The sequence below is a fragment of the Eptesicus fuscus genome, chromosome 12, assembly GCF_027574615.1.
Source record: "Eptesicus fuscus isolate TK198812 chromosome 12, DD_ASM_mEF_20220401, whole genome shotgun sequence".
NCBI classification, from domain to species: Eukaryota; Metazoa; Chordata; class Mammalia; order Chiroptera; family Vespertilionidae; genus Eptesicus; species Eptesicus fuscus.
Window position 1 is genome coordinate 532,406 of NC_072484.1, and position 16,810 is coordinate 549,215.

At 66.8% G+C, this 16,810-nt stretch overlaps 1 protein-coding gene across 1 annotated transcript; it reads left to right on the forward strand.

Annotated features, from left to right (window-relative positions):
- The first annotated feature begins 2,354 nt into the window (after window positions 1-2,354).
- On the forward strand, window positions 2,355-15,006 carry HELZ2 (helicase with zinc finger 2). The gene is made up of 19 exons (XM_028133542.2): window positions 2,355-3,394; window positions 3,682-3,865; window positions 3,944-4,051; window positions 4,426-4,937; window positions 5,026-5,667; window positions 6,266-7,049; window positions 7,241-7,316; window positions 7,397-11,174; window positions 11,341-11,483; window positions 11,573-11,704; window positions 11,778-11,939; window positions 12,017-12,164; window positions 12,299-12,415; window positions 12,489-12,681; window positions 12,828-12,962; window positions 13,076-13,294; window positions 13,436-13,592; window positions 13,674-13,841; window positions 13,925-15,006. Exons 1-19 carry the CDS (start codon window positions 2,379-2,381, stop codon window positions 14,047-14,049), a joined length of 8,799 nt encoding a protein of 2,932 aa, XP_027989343.2. The 5' UTR covers window positions 2,355-2,378; the 3' UTR covers window positions 14,050-15,006.
- Window positions 15,007-16,810: the final 1,804 nt, after the last annotated feature.

Genomic DNA, 16,810 nt, shown 5'->3' on the forward strand with positions numbered 1-16,810 from the left:
AATATCAATGGAAAAAATATCCTTGGGTGAGGATTAACAATAACAACAAAAATTAGTTGACCATATATGTATGAGTTCATATCTGGGCTCTCGTGCCTGTCCCACTGTCCCGTGTGCCTGTTCGATGCCGATGTGGTTTGATTACTGTAACTTAGTTTATAGCTTGAAATCGGGCAGTGTGTTGCCTGCAGCTTTGTTCTTTCTCATGATTGCTTTGGCTGTTTGGGGTCTTCTGTGGTTCAAAATAACTTTTAGGGTCTTTGTTTCTGTTTCTCTCTAGGAAGAATCGCCATCTTTGTGTAACGTTAGGTCTCCTTTCACTCCTCCACCCCAGGGATCATGGTGCCTCTCGGGAACATTTCTGGTTTCTTGCGTATTTCTTGTTCAGCTTATTCCTGGGTCTTTCGTTGCTGCTAGTATTTACAAAGGTTTTTTTCTATTTTGTTCTAAAACTATGTGTAAGGAGGCCACTGGCGTGATTGCGAATGGCGTGCCCAGCCCAGTTCCTGACTTGACTGGAAGCTTCCATTTTGTCCCTCCCAATAGGATGCTGACCTTGGGCCAGCACCGAGGCACGTCATCGTGGAGGGACAGTGTTGCTGCCTCAGTGACCTGTTGCAGTGAGAGAGCTCCTCAGAGCTGGGTGCGTGAAACAGGGATAAACATGTCTCATCTCACAGCCGGGCGGCTGGGCTGGTGCCTCAGGCTCGGGGTCCCTCATGGGGTTGCAGTCACGGGGCTGGGGGAGCTGTGTGCAGGGGCCACTTGCACGCGCTGCTGGAGTGTCCTCACAGTGCCCACCGAGAGCCGAGAGCCGGAGGCGGCCCCGTCCCCTCGGCTTCCCAGCGTTCAGGGCACGGTGCCCGGATGTGCTCTCAGAAGGGGCTCGCTCCTGGGTGAAGGTGGGGGACATCGAGCTGCCCAGTCGTTTCCGTTTTCTCAAGTGGGGTGAGGGTGGGCCCTGTAGAGAAAGTTGTGGGGAGTCAAATGCAATTAAGCTCCCCTTCCTGCTGTGTAGATTGGGGTGCTCTCTATTTCCAGGCCCTGCCTCCGGCCAGACATCCTTGGGTGCATTTTCAGGGCTTGGGTACACCAGGGCCTCCCCAGGTAAGAGGCGCCTCCCCACTAGGACCCTCCCCGGGTAGGAGGGAAGGTCTCCCTTGACGCAGACTGACGGAGGTGGGGCCGTGGGTGGGGGCCGCACCCCAGCCCCGATCGTGCCCCTCCCGCGGGGATCCCCGACCAGCCCAGACGGCCCGCTGGGCGCCCCTGCCGCCTGGCGCTGGACTCGGGGCGGGGCGCTGCAGCCTTCGGACCAGGGTTCGAATCCGGGGCGCTGGCGCGCGGGCGGGGCGCCACGGTTCGGGGCGGCGCCGGAGGGGGGCGGGGCGGGGAGTGAGGTAATTTCCGCGCTCGGGCGTCAGAGGTTTGAGTCACCCCCGGGCAGAATCGAAAGTGATCCCGCGGCGGGCGCGGCCGAAGGGTGGTAAGTGCGGGGATGCGAGGTCTGCGCTGTGGGGGCAGCTCCCCGCGCGGTGGGGGCTCCTGGGATGGGGGCTCCTGGGATGGGGGGAGGCGGCGCTGGTGGGCGGGGGGCCGGTGCCCCGCGACCCCGAGGCAGCCGTGGAGACGGGGACTCTGGAGACCCCTGCCCCCCGCAGCGCAGCCTCATCGCCCTGCGCCTGGGGGGAGGGGCATCTCTGGACCCCAAGTTCCCAACCCTTTGGTCTCGTCCTGACCCGCTCCCGGGCCCTGCTTCTGAACACCCGTCCCGTTTGGGGGTCTCCACCAGCCCCTTCTGCTCTGACCCCGCACTTCCTCCTGGAGACCCTTTCCTCACCCGCCGCCCTGGGAAGTGCTCTCCGGGAGCAGCGGCGTTTGCAGAGCCGGTTCCCCTTTCTGACTGAGCGTCCCGGGGAACCCCGGGGAACCCCGGGGAACCCCCTCCTTCTGGCGCTGATGCCGACTGTGCTGCCTGGGCAGCCCCTTGCCCCGCCCCACAAGGCTCTGCCCCGAGGGGAGGAAGCCAGGCCCCCTCCAGACACATGTGGGGGGCACGTCCCCAGACCAGCCGGCTGGCTCCTGAGCAGGGCCGAGAGACCCTTCAGAGAGGGTGGGTCGGGGCTGGGTCAAGGTCAGTGGGCCCAGCTTCCGGGGGCCTAACCACCCTCTGCTCCCGTCCTGCCCAGAACTCCCGGCTCCGCCTCCCGGCACCTTGCTGAGGGGAGGGGGTGTGTCCGAGCCCTGCCCTCAGCCTGACCTGGCTCTTTGCTCCTGTCCCACACTTCTCCTCAAGAGCCAGTCGCCCCAGAGGACCAGCGGAGCCCTGCGCCCCGGACGCCACCCCGCCACCCCGCAGGGCCAGGCCAGCCGTAGCGATGGTGTCCCCCGGGGCTGGCCCATTGCCCACCGGCCCCACGGCCACCAAGGAGCCTTCTCTGGCCAGGCTGTGCGCCCAGGTGGACCTGTGTCTGGGCTGCGCCCGCTGCACCCAGCGCCTCAACGAGAGCACCTACCTCCTGCGCCCCGTGGAGCACCGCTGCCCCTGTGAGATCCTGCTGGCCCGCGCCAAGCGAGCTGCCAAGAGCAGGGTCTGGCGCAAGGTGGACCGCCGGCCCGGCTTCCCGCGGCCCGCGCGGTACGAGGTCTGCCGCTACTACCGCCCCGGGCTGGGCTGCCGGCGGCACCGGAACCAGTGCACCTTCGCCCGGAGCCCCGAGGAGGCGCTGGTCTGGACCTTCGAGCGCGAGCACGGGGTCCGCCGCCTGTGGCTGAAGGCAGCGGTGAAGGGTGGCGGGGCCCAGGGCGAGCTGCGCAGCCCGGCTGACACCATCCGAGAGGAGTTTGGCGGCCGCTTCCAGCTGCTCTGCTGCCACTGCTTCCGGCACTGCCCGCCACACCTCAGCCCGGTGGACGCCCAGGGCCGCTGCCCCAGGCACGGCACCTGCCCCTCGCTCCTGGCCCACGTGAGCTCCGAGGGCCGCCGGCAGCAGGTGGTGGAAGTGCGGCCACGGCCCCAGTACCGCCAGCCGCTGGCCTACTGCCTGTTCGTGGGGCGCGGACGGCCGTGCCGGCACGGGGCGTCCCGCTGCCAGTACGCCCACAGTGCCGTGGAGATGGCCGTGTGGGAGGCTGAGCAGCTGGGTGGGCTCCAGCGGATGGACCTGCTCACACTCCCTGCCCCCGGGGGCGACGGGCACACAGCGCCCCCCCGCCAGCCTCCTGCACTCCAGCTGTACTGCCACGCCTGCCTGGTCACCTGCCGCTCCCAGGAGGCCTTCGAGAACCACTGCTCATCCCAGGAGCATGCGCAGATGGTGGCCCAGGGCCAGGCCGAGGCCTGGGAGTACCGGAGCCCGCCCACCGGGCTCTCCACCTTTGAGCTCTGCCCCAGGTAGGGCCTGTGGGCGGGGGGTGGGGAGGGGGATGACCCACCTTCAGCCAGAACCAGGAGCTCCTTGTGCCCTCGGTGTGACTGGCTGGCACTTCGTCCACCTCAGGTGGGCAAGGAGGTCCGTGGAGGTGGCTTCTGCTGGCCTTGTCCTGCGGGCACAGTAGTGGACAGGTTGGAGGAGGTCCCTGCCCCCGCCCCGCCCCAGCCTGGAATCCACTCCTGCTCCCCACACAGGCCTCTTTTAGGCTGAGGGGTCTCACCCCGGCGGCCTGCTGACCTCCCCCCAGGCCCAGCCTCTGTGAGTATGGGGACATCTGCACCAAGGCACATTCAGAGCAGGAGCTGCAGGAGTGGACGCGGCGGGTGCGGACGGCGGAGCTGCGGGAGCGGGCGGCCTGGCAGGAGGGGCTGGTGTCCTACCGAGAGCGGCTGCTGGCCGAGTACCAGAGCAGCAGCAGGGAGGTCCTGGTGGTGAGTGGGGCCTCGTGAGTGGGCCAGGCTGGGCAGGGGCCAGGGCCACCCTGCTGATGGCCTGGCTTCCCTGTGCAGTTGGCCGAGACTGTCGACGGTGTGTCCGTCACCTGCCACCAGCCCCTGGTGCATCAGGCCCAGGAGAGGAAGATTCAGCACAGCTGGACGTTCGTTGTCCACTCTGAGGTGAGGGTCCGCATGGCCCTGAGTCGGCCGGGGCCTGGAGCCACTGCCCTGCACCACGTCCCCGTGTGTGTGTGAGGGGTCTCTGGGCCCGGGGTCGTGGGGTTATTTTGTGGAGTGTCGGGCAGAGAGCAAGGGGCTGGGCCGGTTACGACCGTGACTGCGCATCCCATGCTGCCTTCCCTCGCTCAGCACGCACAGGCCTCCTGGGCCGCTTCTGTGACCTACCGTGCGGGGAACTGCGGTTTGGAGAGGCGGCTGAGCACCGGCTGGGGTCACAGCAGGAAGCGCAGCGCTGGGGCGGGGGTCTGGGTCAGCCTGGACCTTGGCGGGTGGGAGGGCCTCTCGGGCCACCTCACCATCCGGTTTCTCCCCAGGATCCGTTGCAACACGTGGCCCTGCTCAAGCAGGAGCCGGGAGCAGACTTCTCGCTGGTGGCCCCCCGCCTCCCGCTGGGCCGGGTGTACGCACAGGGGGAGCGCTTCCGGCTGCCCGGCCGCCCGGCCGGGTACCAGGTGGCCGTGTGTGTGCAGGGCACCTCCTTCGGCACTTTCGAGCAGTGGGTGGTCTTCGACTTTGGCCGCAGGCCGGCCCTGCTGCGGAGGCTGGAGCTGCAGCTGGGCCAGGAGCGCCGGCCGGCGGGGACGCCAGCACCCGGCCGCCACGAGGAGCTGGAGCGCTGGCACACTGGCAACCGCCACGTGGTTCCTGGTGTGGAGCGCACCGCGGAGCAGGCAGCCTTGATGGCCAAGTACAAGGTGCCAGCGCTGGCCCTAGAGTTCCGCCACGGCGGCCCGGCCCCGGGCCCCCTGTCCTGCGCCAACTACCGGCAGAGGCTGCACCAGTTCCTGTATGAGGAGGAGGCTACGCAGCAGCAGCTGGTGGCCAAGTACGGGGGGCGGCGTGTGTGGGCGGGTGCTGGGATGCCGGCTGCAAAGAGGTGGCCTTGGTCAGCTGACCCACATCCTCCCCACTAGGCTGAACCTCCGGGGCCCCGTGTCCCTGAAAACCTCATTGCAGACGCCAGCCCTGGGCATGCTCTTCCCGCCACCGGGAGCCCTCTACGCCGAGGTCCCCATCCCCGCCTCCCTGACACCAGACACGGACCAGGGCTTCCTGCTGGGCCGGGCGGTCAGCACGGCGCTCGTGGCCCCTGTGCCCCCACCTGACAACACGGTGTTCGAGGTGCGGCTGGAGACCCGGGCCGGCGGGGAGCAGGCGCGCTGGCTGCTGCTCCCCGCCCACTGCTGTGCGGCCCTGGGCTTGCGGCCTGAGGCCAGCCCTCTGCTGGAGGTGCAGTTCCAGGTTGACCCGATGACCTTCCGCCTCTGGCACGAGGCGGTGGACGCACTGCCTGAGGAGCGTCTGGTGGTGCCCGACCTGCCGGCCTGCGCCCTGCCCCGCCTGCATCCCAGCCCGCCTGCGCTGCACGGCAACCACAAACAGAAGCTGGCGGTGCAGTTCATCGCGAGCAGCAGCCCTGGGGGCACGCGGCCTGTGGCCCCGCTGCTTATCTACGGCCCTTTTGGCACAGGCAAGACCTACACACTGGCCATGGCCTCCCTGGAGGTCATCCGACAGCCCCACACCAAGGTGCTCATCTGCACACACACCAACAGGTGAGCCCAGAGCCGCGGTCCGCCCCCTGCTGCCTGGGCCGGGTGAGTGCTGCTGAGGTGGTGTGACTCCAAGAGAAAAAGCGGGACCCCAGGCCTAGCTCGGGCTGGTGCTCAGGCTCACTGGAGGCCTGAGCGGCTAGAACGAATGTGCCCGGGCGGTCTGGCCATTGGCGGCGTGGAGCCTGGGCTGGGCTGCCCAGTGCACCCGTGGGGTGAGTCCCAGTCGCTTCCATCTTTGGGATTCTCCCTGATAGACCGTCAGTCCTGGGCTGAAAGGGACGGGGGACGTCTGTGCTTCAGGCACAGTTCCGGTGCCCTGGGGGTTGGGTCTGGGTGTGGGGCTGTGGGTGCCCCTGCAGAGGCTCTGGATGCGGGGGCGGGGGGTGTGGGTAGGACAAGGCAGGGCCCACCAGCACTTTCTGGGGCAAGTTCCACTGTCGCTTTTAAGTGAAATGCAGATGTAAGCTCCGTCGGGGCAGGCCACAGGTCACAGGTCAGTCTGCTTCACGTGAAGCCCTGGCATCCAGGCAGGGCCAGGCGCACAGAAGGCACTTTTAGCAAACAGCTGTTGAGGCCCCTTGTGCGCTTCCCCCCTCAGCGCGGCCGACATCTACATCCAGGAGCATTTCCACAGCTACGTGAGCAGCGGCCACCCCGAGGCCACGCCCCTGCGGGTGATGTACACGGACCGCCCGCCGAGCCAGACGGACGCAGCCACGTTGCAGTACTGCTGCCTGACGGAGGACCGCCGGGCCTTCCGCCCGCCCACGCGCGCCGAGCTGGAGCAGCACCGCATCGTGGTGGCCACCACCTCGCAGGCCCGCGAGCTCAGGGTGCCTGCTGGCTTTTTCTCACACATCCTCATCGATGAGGCCGCCCAGATGCTGGAGTGCGAGGCGCTCACCCCACTGCGCTACGCCCTGCCAGGCACCCGCGTGGTGCTGGCCGGGGACCACATGCAGGTCACGCCCCGGCTCTTCAGTGTGGCCAGGGCACAGGCGGCCGGCCACACGCTGCTGTATCGTCTGTTTCAGTTCTACCAGCAGCAGACACACGAGGCTGCCCAGCGCAGTCGCATCATCTTCCACGAGAACTACCGTTCCACGGAGGCCATCATCACCTTCGTCTCGCATCACTTCTACATGGCCAAGGGCACGCCCATCCACGCCCGCGGCAAGGTCCCGCGCCACCCTCGGCACTACCCGCTCATGTTCTGCCACGTGGCGGGCAACCCCGAGCGTGACCTGTCCCTGACATCCTGGCTCAACGCCGCCGAGGTCCTCCAGGTCGCCGAGCAGGTGCAGGAGTTCTATGGCGCCTGGCCCCACTGCTGGGGCCGCCGCGAGCAGAGGCACATCTGTGTGGTGTCCCACGGTGCCCAGGTAAGCCCAGTCGTGGGGCAGCTCACCCACTGCCCACAGGACGTGGCCTCCCCTTGTGGTCTTCACAGCCTCAGTATCCCCTTCTGTAGAGGGCTGAGGACTCATCTCCCCGTGCTTGGCACCAGGTGCTGGGCGTGGTCGTTGGGGGCCCTCCTTGTGCCCTCGGCCTGCTGATGTGGTTGTGTCTCCAGGTGAGTGTGCTGAGGCAGGAGCTGAGGCGGAGGGACCTGGGCCAGGTGTCTGTGGGCAGCTTTGAGATCCTGCCAGGTGGGTGGTCAGGGGTAAGGGTGAGGCGGGCTGAGGCGGGGCTGCTCCCCCAGCCCGGCCTGACCGTGCCCCTCCCACAGGCCGGGAGTTCCGGGTGGTGGTGCTGAGTACCGTCCACAACCACCAGAGCCTGCAGAGCCCGGGCGCGCCTGCCCTGGAGTTCTTCACGGACGCCCGTGTGCTCAACACCATCCTGACCCGCGCCCAGTCCCAGGTGGTCGCGGTGGGGGACGCAGTGGCCCTCTGCTCCTTCGGGGCCTGCAGCAAGCTCTGGAAGAGCTTCATCCGCCAGTGCGTGGAGCATCGCAGCGTCTACCCCGAGGGCTTGTCGCTGGAGCACATCGAGCAGGCCGTGGCCCAGAGGCAGCGCTGGGCCCGTTGCCAGCGGCCCGCAGCCCCGCCGGCAGAGGGGTCTGTGGCAGCGGTGGCTGGGGACACGGTCTCAGTGGCGGGGGCAGCAGGAGCCCCGGCCACAGAGCGTGCGGCCTTGGCCGAGGCCGAGGAGGGTGGATCCCCGGCCAGCACCTCAGTGGTTGGGGACGTGGCCACAAAGAACGCAGAGGCTGGGGACACAGCTTCAGGGTCTGTGTCCAGGGGGTGCCTAGCAAGTGAGGATGGAGTGCCACCAGGGAACCCGGCCGTCGTGGTGGCAGGGCCGGCGGCCACGGAGAGCGAGGACCCCGAGGACCCCGAGTCTGACTTTTGGCCCTCCGACGGGGAGCTTGGCGCCGACGACTCCATCCTGCAGGAGCTGCTGGACGAGAGCCGGAACGTGACGGTGACCGTGCGGGAGGACGGGCTGCTGGACACCATGGCCAGGCCTGCGTCCCCACAGCAGGCCCGGCAGTACGTGAACCTGCCGCCGGACGCACTGCGGAAGCTGCTGCGCTCGGAGCCCCAGCTGCACCACAGATGTGCCTTCGTGCAGGAGACCTTCGAGCGGGCGACGGCCGTGCCGCTGGATGACACGGCGCCCGGCCCCATTCAGCTCCGGGGCCGCCTGAACTGTGGGATGGCCTTCAGCGGGGACGAGGTGCTGGTCAGGGTCCTCGGCGGCGAAAGGGGCCTGTCGGGGCGGCCGCAGGGCCGCGTGCTGGGCGTGCTGAAGAGGCGGCGCAGCGATCTGGTGTTCGTGTGCCGCATGGATGAGTGGGACCCGCGCATCATGACCCCCATCGACGGCTCTGTGACCAAGATCTTTGTGGCCGACCTGAAGGACCCCCTGCAGGTGCCCGTCCACTGCTTCCTGCAGGGCCGCGTGCAGAGGGTGGGGCACGAGCAGCTCACGGCCCAGGCCAGGCGCCGCCGGCTCTTCTGGGTGCGCATTGTGGTCTGGCGGGAGCGCTTCTACTACCCGCTGGGCATAGTGCTGGAGGTGCTCCCCGAGGCCACCACCTGGGAGCGGGGCCTCCGAGTGCTGGACCTGGAGTACGGCCTCAGGGAGCCCTCGTCAGACCCAGCTGTGGTCTCCAAGGCGCTGCAGAGATACTGCGCAGAGCTCGGCCAGGCGCCAGGTTGCCGGGACGACTGCCGCAGCTTCCTGACCTTCACCGTGGACCCCCAGGGTGCCCGCAACCTTGACGACGCCCTCAGTGTGCGGGACTTGGGCCCCAGGTACGAAGTGGCTGTGCACATCGCCGACGTGGCCAGCTTCGTGCCCAGGGACGGGGCGCTGGACGTGGAGGCCCGAAGACGGGGCACCGCATTCTATGCCCCCAACCGGGAGCCGACGCCCATGCTGCCTGCTGGCCTCTGTCAGGACGTGCTCAGCCTCCTCCCAGGCAAGGACCGCTTCGCCATCTCTCTCTTCCTCACCTTCGAGAAGGGCAGCGACCAGCTCAAGAGCCTGCGCTTTGCGCCCTCTGTGATCCGCTCCGACCGCCAGCTGTCCTACGAGGAAGCTGAGCAGGTGATCAGGGGGCAGCTGGGGGCCACCCTGGAGCTGCCCGCCCGCCTGGACTCCGTGGATGCCTGCATCCTGGCTGCGTGCCACTTTGCCCGGGTGCTGCGCCGACACCGTTTGCAGGCGGATTGGCATTATGAGCAGCCTGACGAGGACAGCGCGCTGGGCTTCCGTGCGGCCCACGCCATGGTCAAAGAGTACATGATCCAGTTCAACAGCCTGGTGGCCGAGTTCCTGGTGGGCAGTGAGCGCACCCGGACGACCACACCGCTGCGGTGGCAGCCCACGCCCAGCGGCCACCAGCTTGAAGCCGTGAGCGAGAAGCATGGAGAGCTGGTGCCTTTATCGCTTCACCTGAGACACCACCTGCAGGGGCGCGGCACCTCCCTTAAGCAGCTCCACCTGCTGGCTTCCCTCTGGAGGCACATCCAGCTTGCCGCCCACGCCCAGGACTTCGGCCTGCTGGCTGACCTCATCACCACGGACGACATGCACCCCTCGCTGGCTGCCGCGGGCCTGGACTTCCGCAAGGCCCTGGGCCGCTCCGTCTTCGGCCGCTCCAGCCAGGGTGAGCGGCAACTGGCCAGCCACTACTCGCTGCAGGTGGACTGGTACACCTGGGCCACCTCGCCCATCCGCAGGTACCTGGATGTGGTGCTGCAGCGGCAGATTCTGCTGGCACTGGGCCACGGGGGCTCCGCCTACTCTGCCAGAGACATCAACGGGCTCTGCCAAGACTTCAGCCGCCAGCACGCACGTGCCCAGAGCTACCAGCGCCGGGCCTACAGCCTGCACCTGGCCTCGCAGCTCAAGGCCCAGCCGCGCCAGAAGCTGGGCTTTGTGGTGGATGTGGAATTGGGTGCCCGCTGCTTCAAGCTGCTCTTCCCGGCCAACCGGGAGACTCTGCCGGACCCCTGCCCTGTTTACTACCGCTCCCTGCAGCTGGCGGAGCACCCGCACCGCCTGGTGAGCCGCCTGGGCCTGCGGCTTGAGTGGCGGCGCCGTGTCTACTCGGTGCTGGCGAATGGGCCATGTCCTCCACTGCCAGGCGCCCTGCTGGACCCGCACACCTGGCCCGTGGACGCCGCCCTGTGGCAGCAGCTGCTGGAGCTGGTGGAGGAGCAGCGCTGGCCGGAGGTGGCTGCCCGTGTGCGGGAGCAGGGCAGTGCCGGGCCGCCGCAGCGGGAGCTGGGGCAGGTGTCACGCAGCCGCTGTGGCCACTTTGTGGAGGTGGCCCGGGAGCTGGGCAGCGGGGACACGCTGAAGGTGCAGCTCAGCGCCACGCTGCATCGGGGGATCCTGGCGCCAGCCCTGCAGCTGTGGCTCGTGGCCCCGGGCTTCAGCCTGTGCCTGGAGCACGTGGAGAGAGCAGGTGACTGCTTCTCGGGCCGTGTGCCGCAGGCCGGGCGGGACCGTTGCCGCAGCGTGGAGGACTACTGCCTCATGTGGGAGCCGTTTTGCTCCCTGGAGTCGGCCACTAGCGCCGTGGCCGAGAGCGACGCCATCACACTGCAGCACGTGTACATCGCCTGGGACACGGAGCGGACCGAGCAGGGGCAGCTCCAGGGCAGCTTCTGCCTGGAGGCCGCCTTCCTCCGGGAGCACAGCATCGACATCAGCTTCGGGCACTGCTACCTCTGCATCCGGCTTGAGGGGCTTCGGGCTGTGCCCGATGCCGGGGTGCCAGACCCCGAAGCCAGCCCTGGCCAGCCGCCCCCTGGGCCCAGCAGCCTGGGCCCCACCCTGAGCATCGACCCGGACACCTACACCTGGGTGGCCCACGGGCTGACAGAGGACTGGGACACGAATCCAGAGGGCCGGGCCGACCGGCAGGCGGCTGACAAGCAGGTGCACTTCTTCATCCACCACATGGCCATGGAGAAGGTTCCAGAAGAGGTGCTGCGGCCCGGTGCCCCGTTCACCATTGAGGTGCTGCCCAAGCAGCTGCCTGACCTGTGAGTGGCTTCCCAGGGCCGGAGGCCGGGGAGAGGCTGGCGGGCGGGCGGGTGAAAGCTCCTTGGACTCGCTCTTCCGGGAGGGGGTGGCCTGTGGGGCCGAGGTCCCTCCCTGGGAGAGGCCAGTTGAAGTTCCAGTGTCCGTCTCCGCCCCCACACGCCCCAGCCGCAAGGAAGAAGCCGTGCGTGGGCTGAAGGACGCGTCCCAGCTGGTCATCAACATCGCCCTGGGCCACCCCATCCCCCTGCCCCGACACCCGCCCCGCCACGCTCCCCGACACTTTCCTGGCCAGCAGCCCCTCCGCAGAGGTAGGTGGGGGCCCCCCGGCTTTCCTGCCCCTTCTTCCTGCCCCAGCCCGCCCTGCGCCAGAGCTCAGGGAGCCCGGCTCCTTCCTCAGGAATCCCCAGCAGGTTTCTGGAGCGACAGGCCTTTGACATCCCCGGAGGCCGCCACAAGCTGAACCCCAGCCAGAACGGGGCTGTCAGAGAGGCCCTGAAGAGGCAGTTCACCGTCATTCAGGGCCCACCAGGTGGGACCCGCCCTGGGGCCGAGGGGCCCGGGCAGGCCGGCGGCGGCTCGGCTCACCTGCCCTCTGCCCGCAGGCACCGGGAAGACGGTGGTGGGCTTCCACATCGTGTTCTGGTTCTACAAGTGGAATGAGGAGCTGGCGCCGGCCGGGGGCGCTCCCGGCCACGAGAGGCAGCGGGGCGGCCCCTGCATCTTGTACTGCGGCCCCTCCAACAAGTCGGTGGACGTCGTGGCAGGTGCACGGGGTCAGCCATGGGGCTGTGCCGGGGACGGCGGGCCCAGGGACAGTCGCTCACGCCCGGGCTGCCCCCAGGAATGCTCCTGAGCAGAAGGGCCGAGCTGAAGCCCCTCCGTGTGTACAGCGAGCAGGCGGAGGCCACCGAGTTCCCAGTGCCGGGCGTGAGCAGCAGGGGCCCGCCCAGGAAGACCCCTCGGGAGGGGAGGCCCAATCAGAGCCTCAGGTGCCGCCTCTCAGTGTCTGTCTGTCTGTCTGTCTGTCTGTCTGTCTCTGGGTGGAAGGGAGAGGCCTGAGCTGTCTGATGGTCCTGCCTTGGGCCGTGGGCAACACGAGGCTTCACGGGGGTTCTCCCGCCAGGACCATCACGCTGCACCACCGGATCCGGCAGTCCTCCAATCCCTACGCGCCCTCCATCAAGGCCTTTGACACCCGGCTGCAGAGAGGGGAGGTGTTCCCCGAGGAGGACCTCGCCAGGTAAGCAGCGGAACGGTGGAGTGGTCTCCTGGCGTGGGGGGTCCCTGGGTGACCCGACAGCGTCCCTGCGCAGGTATAAGAAGATCCTGGGGAAGGCGAGGAAGTTCGAGCTGGACCGCCACCGCGTCATCCTCTGCACGTGCTCGTGTGCGGCCTCGGCCAGCCTCAAGAACCTGGACGTCCGGCAGATCTTGGTCGACGAGGCAGGCATGGCCACGGAGCCCGAGACCCTCATCCCCCTGGTGAACTTCTCCCACACTGAGAAGGTGAGGCGGGTGGTGGTGCCAGACCGGCATCGCTGGGACTCACACCTGGGATGCAGGGAGCGCATGGAGGGCAGGTTGAGGTGGGGTAGCATCGGACGAGCTGGGTGCCTCTGGGTCTGGGGTTCAGAACCACACCTGTCCTCCAGGTGGTTCTTCTTGGGGACCACAAGCAGTTGCGGCCTGTGGTCAAGAATGAGCAGCTGCAAAGCCTGGGGCTGGACCGGTCTCTCTTCGAGAGGTACCACAGGGACGCCTACATGCTGGACACGCAGTACCGCATGGTGAGCGCCCCGCGTCCGCGCCTCCGACCACTCCCACCTCCTACCCACCCCGGCCTTCTCGGACCCGGGGAGGGCGGATGGCAGCCTGTCCCTGGCTCATGTTCTTCCCGCAGCACGAGGGCATCTGCAGCTTCCCTTCCATGGAGTTCTACCAGAGGAAGCTGAAGACCTGGCCGGGCCTGCGGCGGCCGCCCAGCGTCCTGGGCCATGCCGACAAGGAGAGCTGCCCTGTCATCTTTGGCCATGTGCAGGGTCACGAGCAGAGCCTGTTGGTGTCCACAGATGAAGGGAACGAGAACTCCAAGGCCAACCTGGAGGAGGTGGCGGAGGTGGTGAGTGCCAGGTGGTGCCCCTTGGTCAGGAGGGCTTCCTGGAGGAGGAGGCAGAGGAGCTGAGGAAACAGCGAGGCCCGGGTGCCAGGGCGGCGGGGAGGCACCAGGGCCTGCTCCACTAGCACCCCCTCGGTCCTTCAGGTTCGCATCGCCAAACAGCTGACCCTGGACAGGACAGTGAACCCCAAGGACATCGCCATCCTCACGCCCTACAACGCGCAGGCTGCCGAGATCAGCAAGGGCCTCGTGCGTCAGGGTGTCACCGGGGTGGCAGTGTGCTCCATCACCAAGAGCCAGGGTGAGGCTGGGGGCCGGCCTTGGGCAGGGCTCCTGGGCCTCCGGGGCAGGAAGTGGGCCTCACTGTGCCCCTGGTCCCCAGGGAGTGAGTGGCGCTATGTGCTGGTCAGCACCGTCCGTTCCTGCCCAGAGAGCGACTTGGACCAGCGGCCAACGAAGAGCTGGCTGAAGAGGTTCCTGGGCTTCGTTGTGGACCCCAACCAAGTGAATGTGGCCATCACCCGGGCCCAGGAGGGGCTCTGCCTCGTCGGTGAGAGCTGCTGGGGCGGGCTGGGTGTGGCTGGGCAAGGCTGCTGCCGGGGCGGGGCCAGCGCTGACGCCTCCCTCTTGCAGGAGACCACCTCCTGCTTCGATGCTGCCCTCTGTGGCGCAGACTCCTGGACTTCTGTGAGGCCCAGCGGAGCCTGGTTCCCGCTGGCCAGGTGCGGGTCCAGAGGAGGCCAGCCGTGCTTGTCTGAAGGGCCCGCCTCCGCCGTCCACTGCCCTCAAGCTGGCAGGACAGCCAGGAAAAGGCCAAGCCCTCCCCTGCCGGCTGCTGTGGCCCCGCTCCGCGGAATCCCAGTGCCTTCTTCAGGAGTCATTGCCGGGCCGGCCTGGCCCCCACGCCCCGACTGGGCGAGGTTGCAGCGGCCGCCTGCGTTAGCCTCCTTCTGGAGTCTTGCCTTGCCCCGGGGGGAGCACGGACTTGAGGAGAGGAAAGAGGAGATTGGGGCTCATCCTCCCGGTTGACCTGCGTCTGCTGCCGCTGTGGTGCCAGGGGTGGGGCCGCAGGGAAGGTCTGGGGTCCAGAAGGAAATCCCAGCTCTTTGGTCTGGGATGCCATCCCAGCCACACGGTGCGGCCATGGAGCTCAGCTTTATTTTCTATTTTTAAATAAACCCAAACTCAGGGCAGAGAGGCTTCCCTGGAAGCCAGGGCCGTTTCTCTGCACCCACAGCCCTCCCTGAGGCCACCTCCCCTTGACCTCCCCTCCCACAGCAGTGCTCCCAAGGGCTGTGGGCGGGGCTGCCATCGTGGCTCCCCTGGATGCTACCACCCCCACTCCGCCCCCACTCCACCCCCACTCCACCCCCACTCCGCGGGTGGCCAGGTCAGGACAGCCTGCCTGCCCAGTGTGTCAGGAGGCCTTTGTGTCCTGCCTTCTCTGAAAGCCTCTGGTCTCCCACCGAGCCCGCCCTGAGGCGGCTCCGACCTGGGGCTCAGGGCGATGGTTCCCACTCGTCATGGGCTGGGGCTGCAGAGCATGGTGTGCCGAGGAGGGCAGCCCCAGCCTTGCTGTAGGGCCCACAGGGATGGTCTGTGTCTGTCCTGAAGTTTTTTACAAATCCAATCTCTACATTCCAATTTTGTATCTTTTCTTGGACTATTATATGATTGAACATTAATTTTTTTATAAAGGCCACTCTGCTTTCTCACCTCTGGGTGTTTTGAGGCCTGTCTGGGGGCACAGAGGGTAGCCCTTCCTCTTACTTAGGTGGCAAAGGGGCTGTGAGGCTGTCCAGCATTGTGGCAGGGACTGGTGGGGAGGAAGGGGAGGATGCGGGAGAAGCCGGCTGCGGGTCCTCTGCCAGGATCAGGGAAGCTGGAAGGCCGGCTCGGACGAGGCCATGGCCGTGAGCTGTGTTCAGGTGTTGCAGGTGCGCCCCGCCCTCTGAACTCTGGTCTCAGGCCCCACAGTCTAAGTCCAAAGTCCCCAAGGCCTCCAGCGGGTCCTGTGCCATCCAGGACCTTGGGCAGTGCATGGCCCCTGGGGACTGACCTGGGCTACTCCTTCCCCTTGTGTGTGGCTGAGCCCCCAGTGCCTCCCAGCCCCATCCCGTGGAGCCGCTGCAGGAAGAGGAAGTTGTGGCCAGGCCCTGGCCTCTTGAGTCATAGCAGGGGTAGTGGATAGGTCAGGAGGTCACAGAGACCGAAACATAGCAGGCCTCTGTGTGCCATGTGCTCACTGTGAGGCCCAAAGGGAGTCGATGGGCCACCTGGAAGAGGCCTCTCCATGGCAGCCACAGCTGAGAAACTGACAGCATCTGTGAAAAGCACTTAAGGGGAGAGGAACAGGTGTCTGAAGCAAGGAGTTAAGACCTCACCAACCTGGAGTCAGGGAGGGCTTCCCAGAGGAAGAGGCATTGAAACCCCAAGTATGCTGCAGTAATCAGGGGGCTGGGGGATGGGGGAGGCAACTACGGGGCAGAGCTGGGGCTGGAGGCAGGTCGGGCACAGACCAGCATCCTGGCCTCAAGGGCTATACTTAGTAGGTGCAGCAGAGCTGCTTACAGAGCGGGACCTGTGGCCTCTGGGCGGCTGCCTTTCTGGGTGAGGGCACCAGCCAGGCCTCCAGCAGCAGACACAGAATGAGCCGGCGTGCCCCTATGCCCCTCCCTTGGTGAACCCCACTCCAGCCGGGCCCTCTGTCGGACTGGTATGACTCAGCACAAACCCCAATCCCGGGTCCTGGCCTGCTTTTACCCCTGTTCCCTCCATTTCTGAGGAGCTTGAGGCTTGGGCCCTTGGACCCCTGCAGGACATGCAGGAGCGCGCGCCCCATAGCACACGAGGCCAGAGCGCGGGGCACACAGTGGGACAGGCCTGGGAGACGAGCCCCCAGGCTGAATCCCCACCTGCCTAAGAGCACCCCGTCCCCGCTGGGGAGCGGTGCTGGGGCTTTCCTGGCGGAGTTGGGGACCCCTTCACTTCTCCGTCAGTGGGAGCGGGGCTGTTTCTGATCCTCCCTGACCTCACGGTTCTCTAATGACCCCGTGGTTACCTGTGCTGACCACCCTCCTCAGCCACTACCAGGGGACATAAGGCTGTCCCTCCTGGAGCTGGTGTCCAAGCCGCAGGAGCAGGTGGGCACTGACGTCCACATTACCTTTGTCAGAGTGAGCGTGCGCACGGGGAGGGGCACTGGGCACCCGGGGTCACAGGGCCACACTGCAGGGCAAGGGCAGACTATCAAGGCAACATCAGGGGGTGGTCACCCACAGGGGCTGGACAGCAGGAGTCGGTGGGAGGGGCAGTGGGCTGGAGGGAGGACCACTCCCAAAAGTAGCTCATGCTGGCCTGTGTGTTGGGATGCCCCCTGCCAGGCGCCCTTTCCTGGGACCCTCACCCACCTCAGGATGGGGTGCCGATGAACTTCAGCTTCATTTGGGGGAAAGATAAGACTTTTATTGTCATTTTAAAAATAAAATGTCCTTTTGGCCTCGGGCACTCTGATCCTGA

What these genes read in the sequence shown, in the direction of transcription:
- HELZ2 (XM_028133542.2), top strand. Translation starts at nt 2,379, where the DNA reads ATGGTGTCCCCCGGGGCTGGCCCATTGCCCACCGGCCCCACGGCCACC. An exon ending in GCAGCAGGGAGGTCCTGGTG is followed by an intron (nt 3,866 to 3,943) that starts GTGAGTGGGGCC and finishes TTCCCTGTGCAG; the next exon opens with TTGGCCGAGACTGTCGACGG. An exon ending in TGGTGTCCCACGGTGCCCAG is followed by an intron (nt 7,050 to 7,240) that starts GTAAGCCCAGTC and finishes TTGTGTCTCCAG; the next exon opens with GTGAGTGTGCTGAGGCAGGA.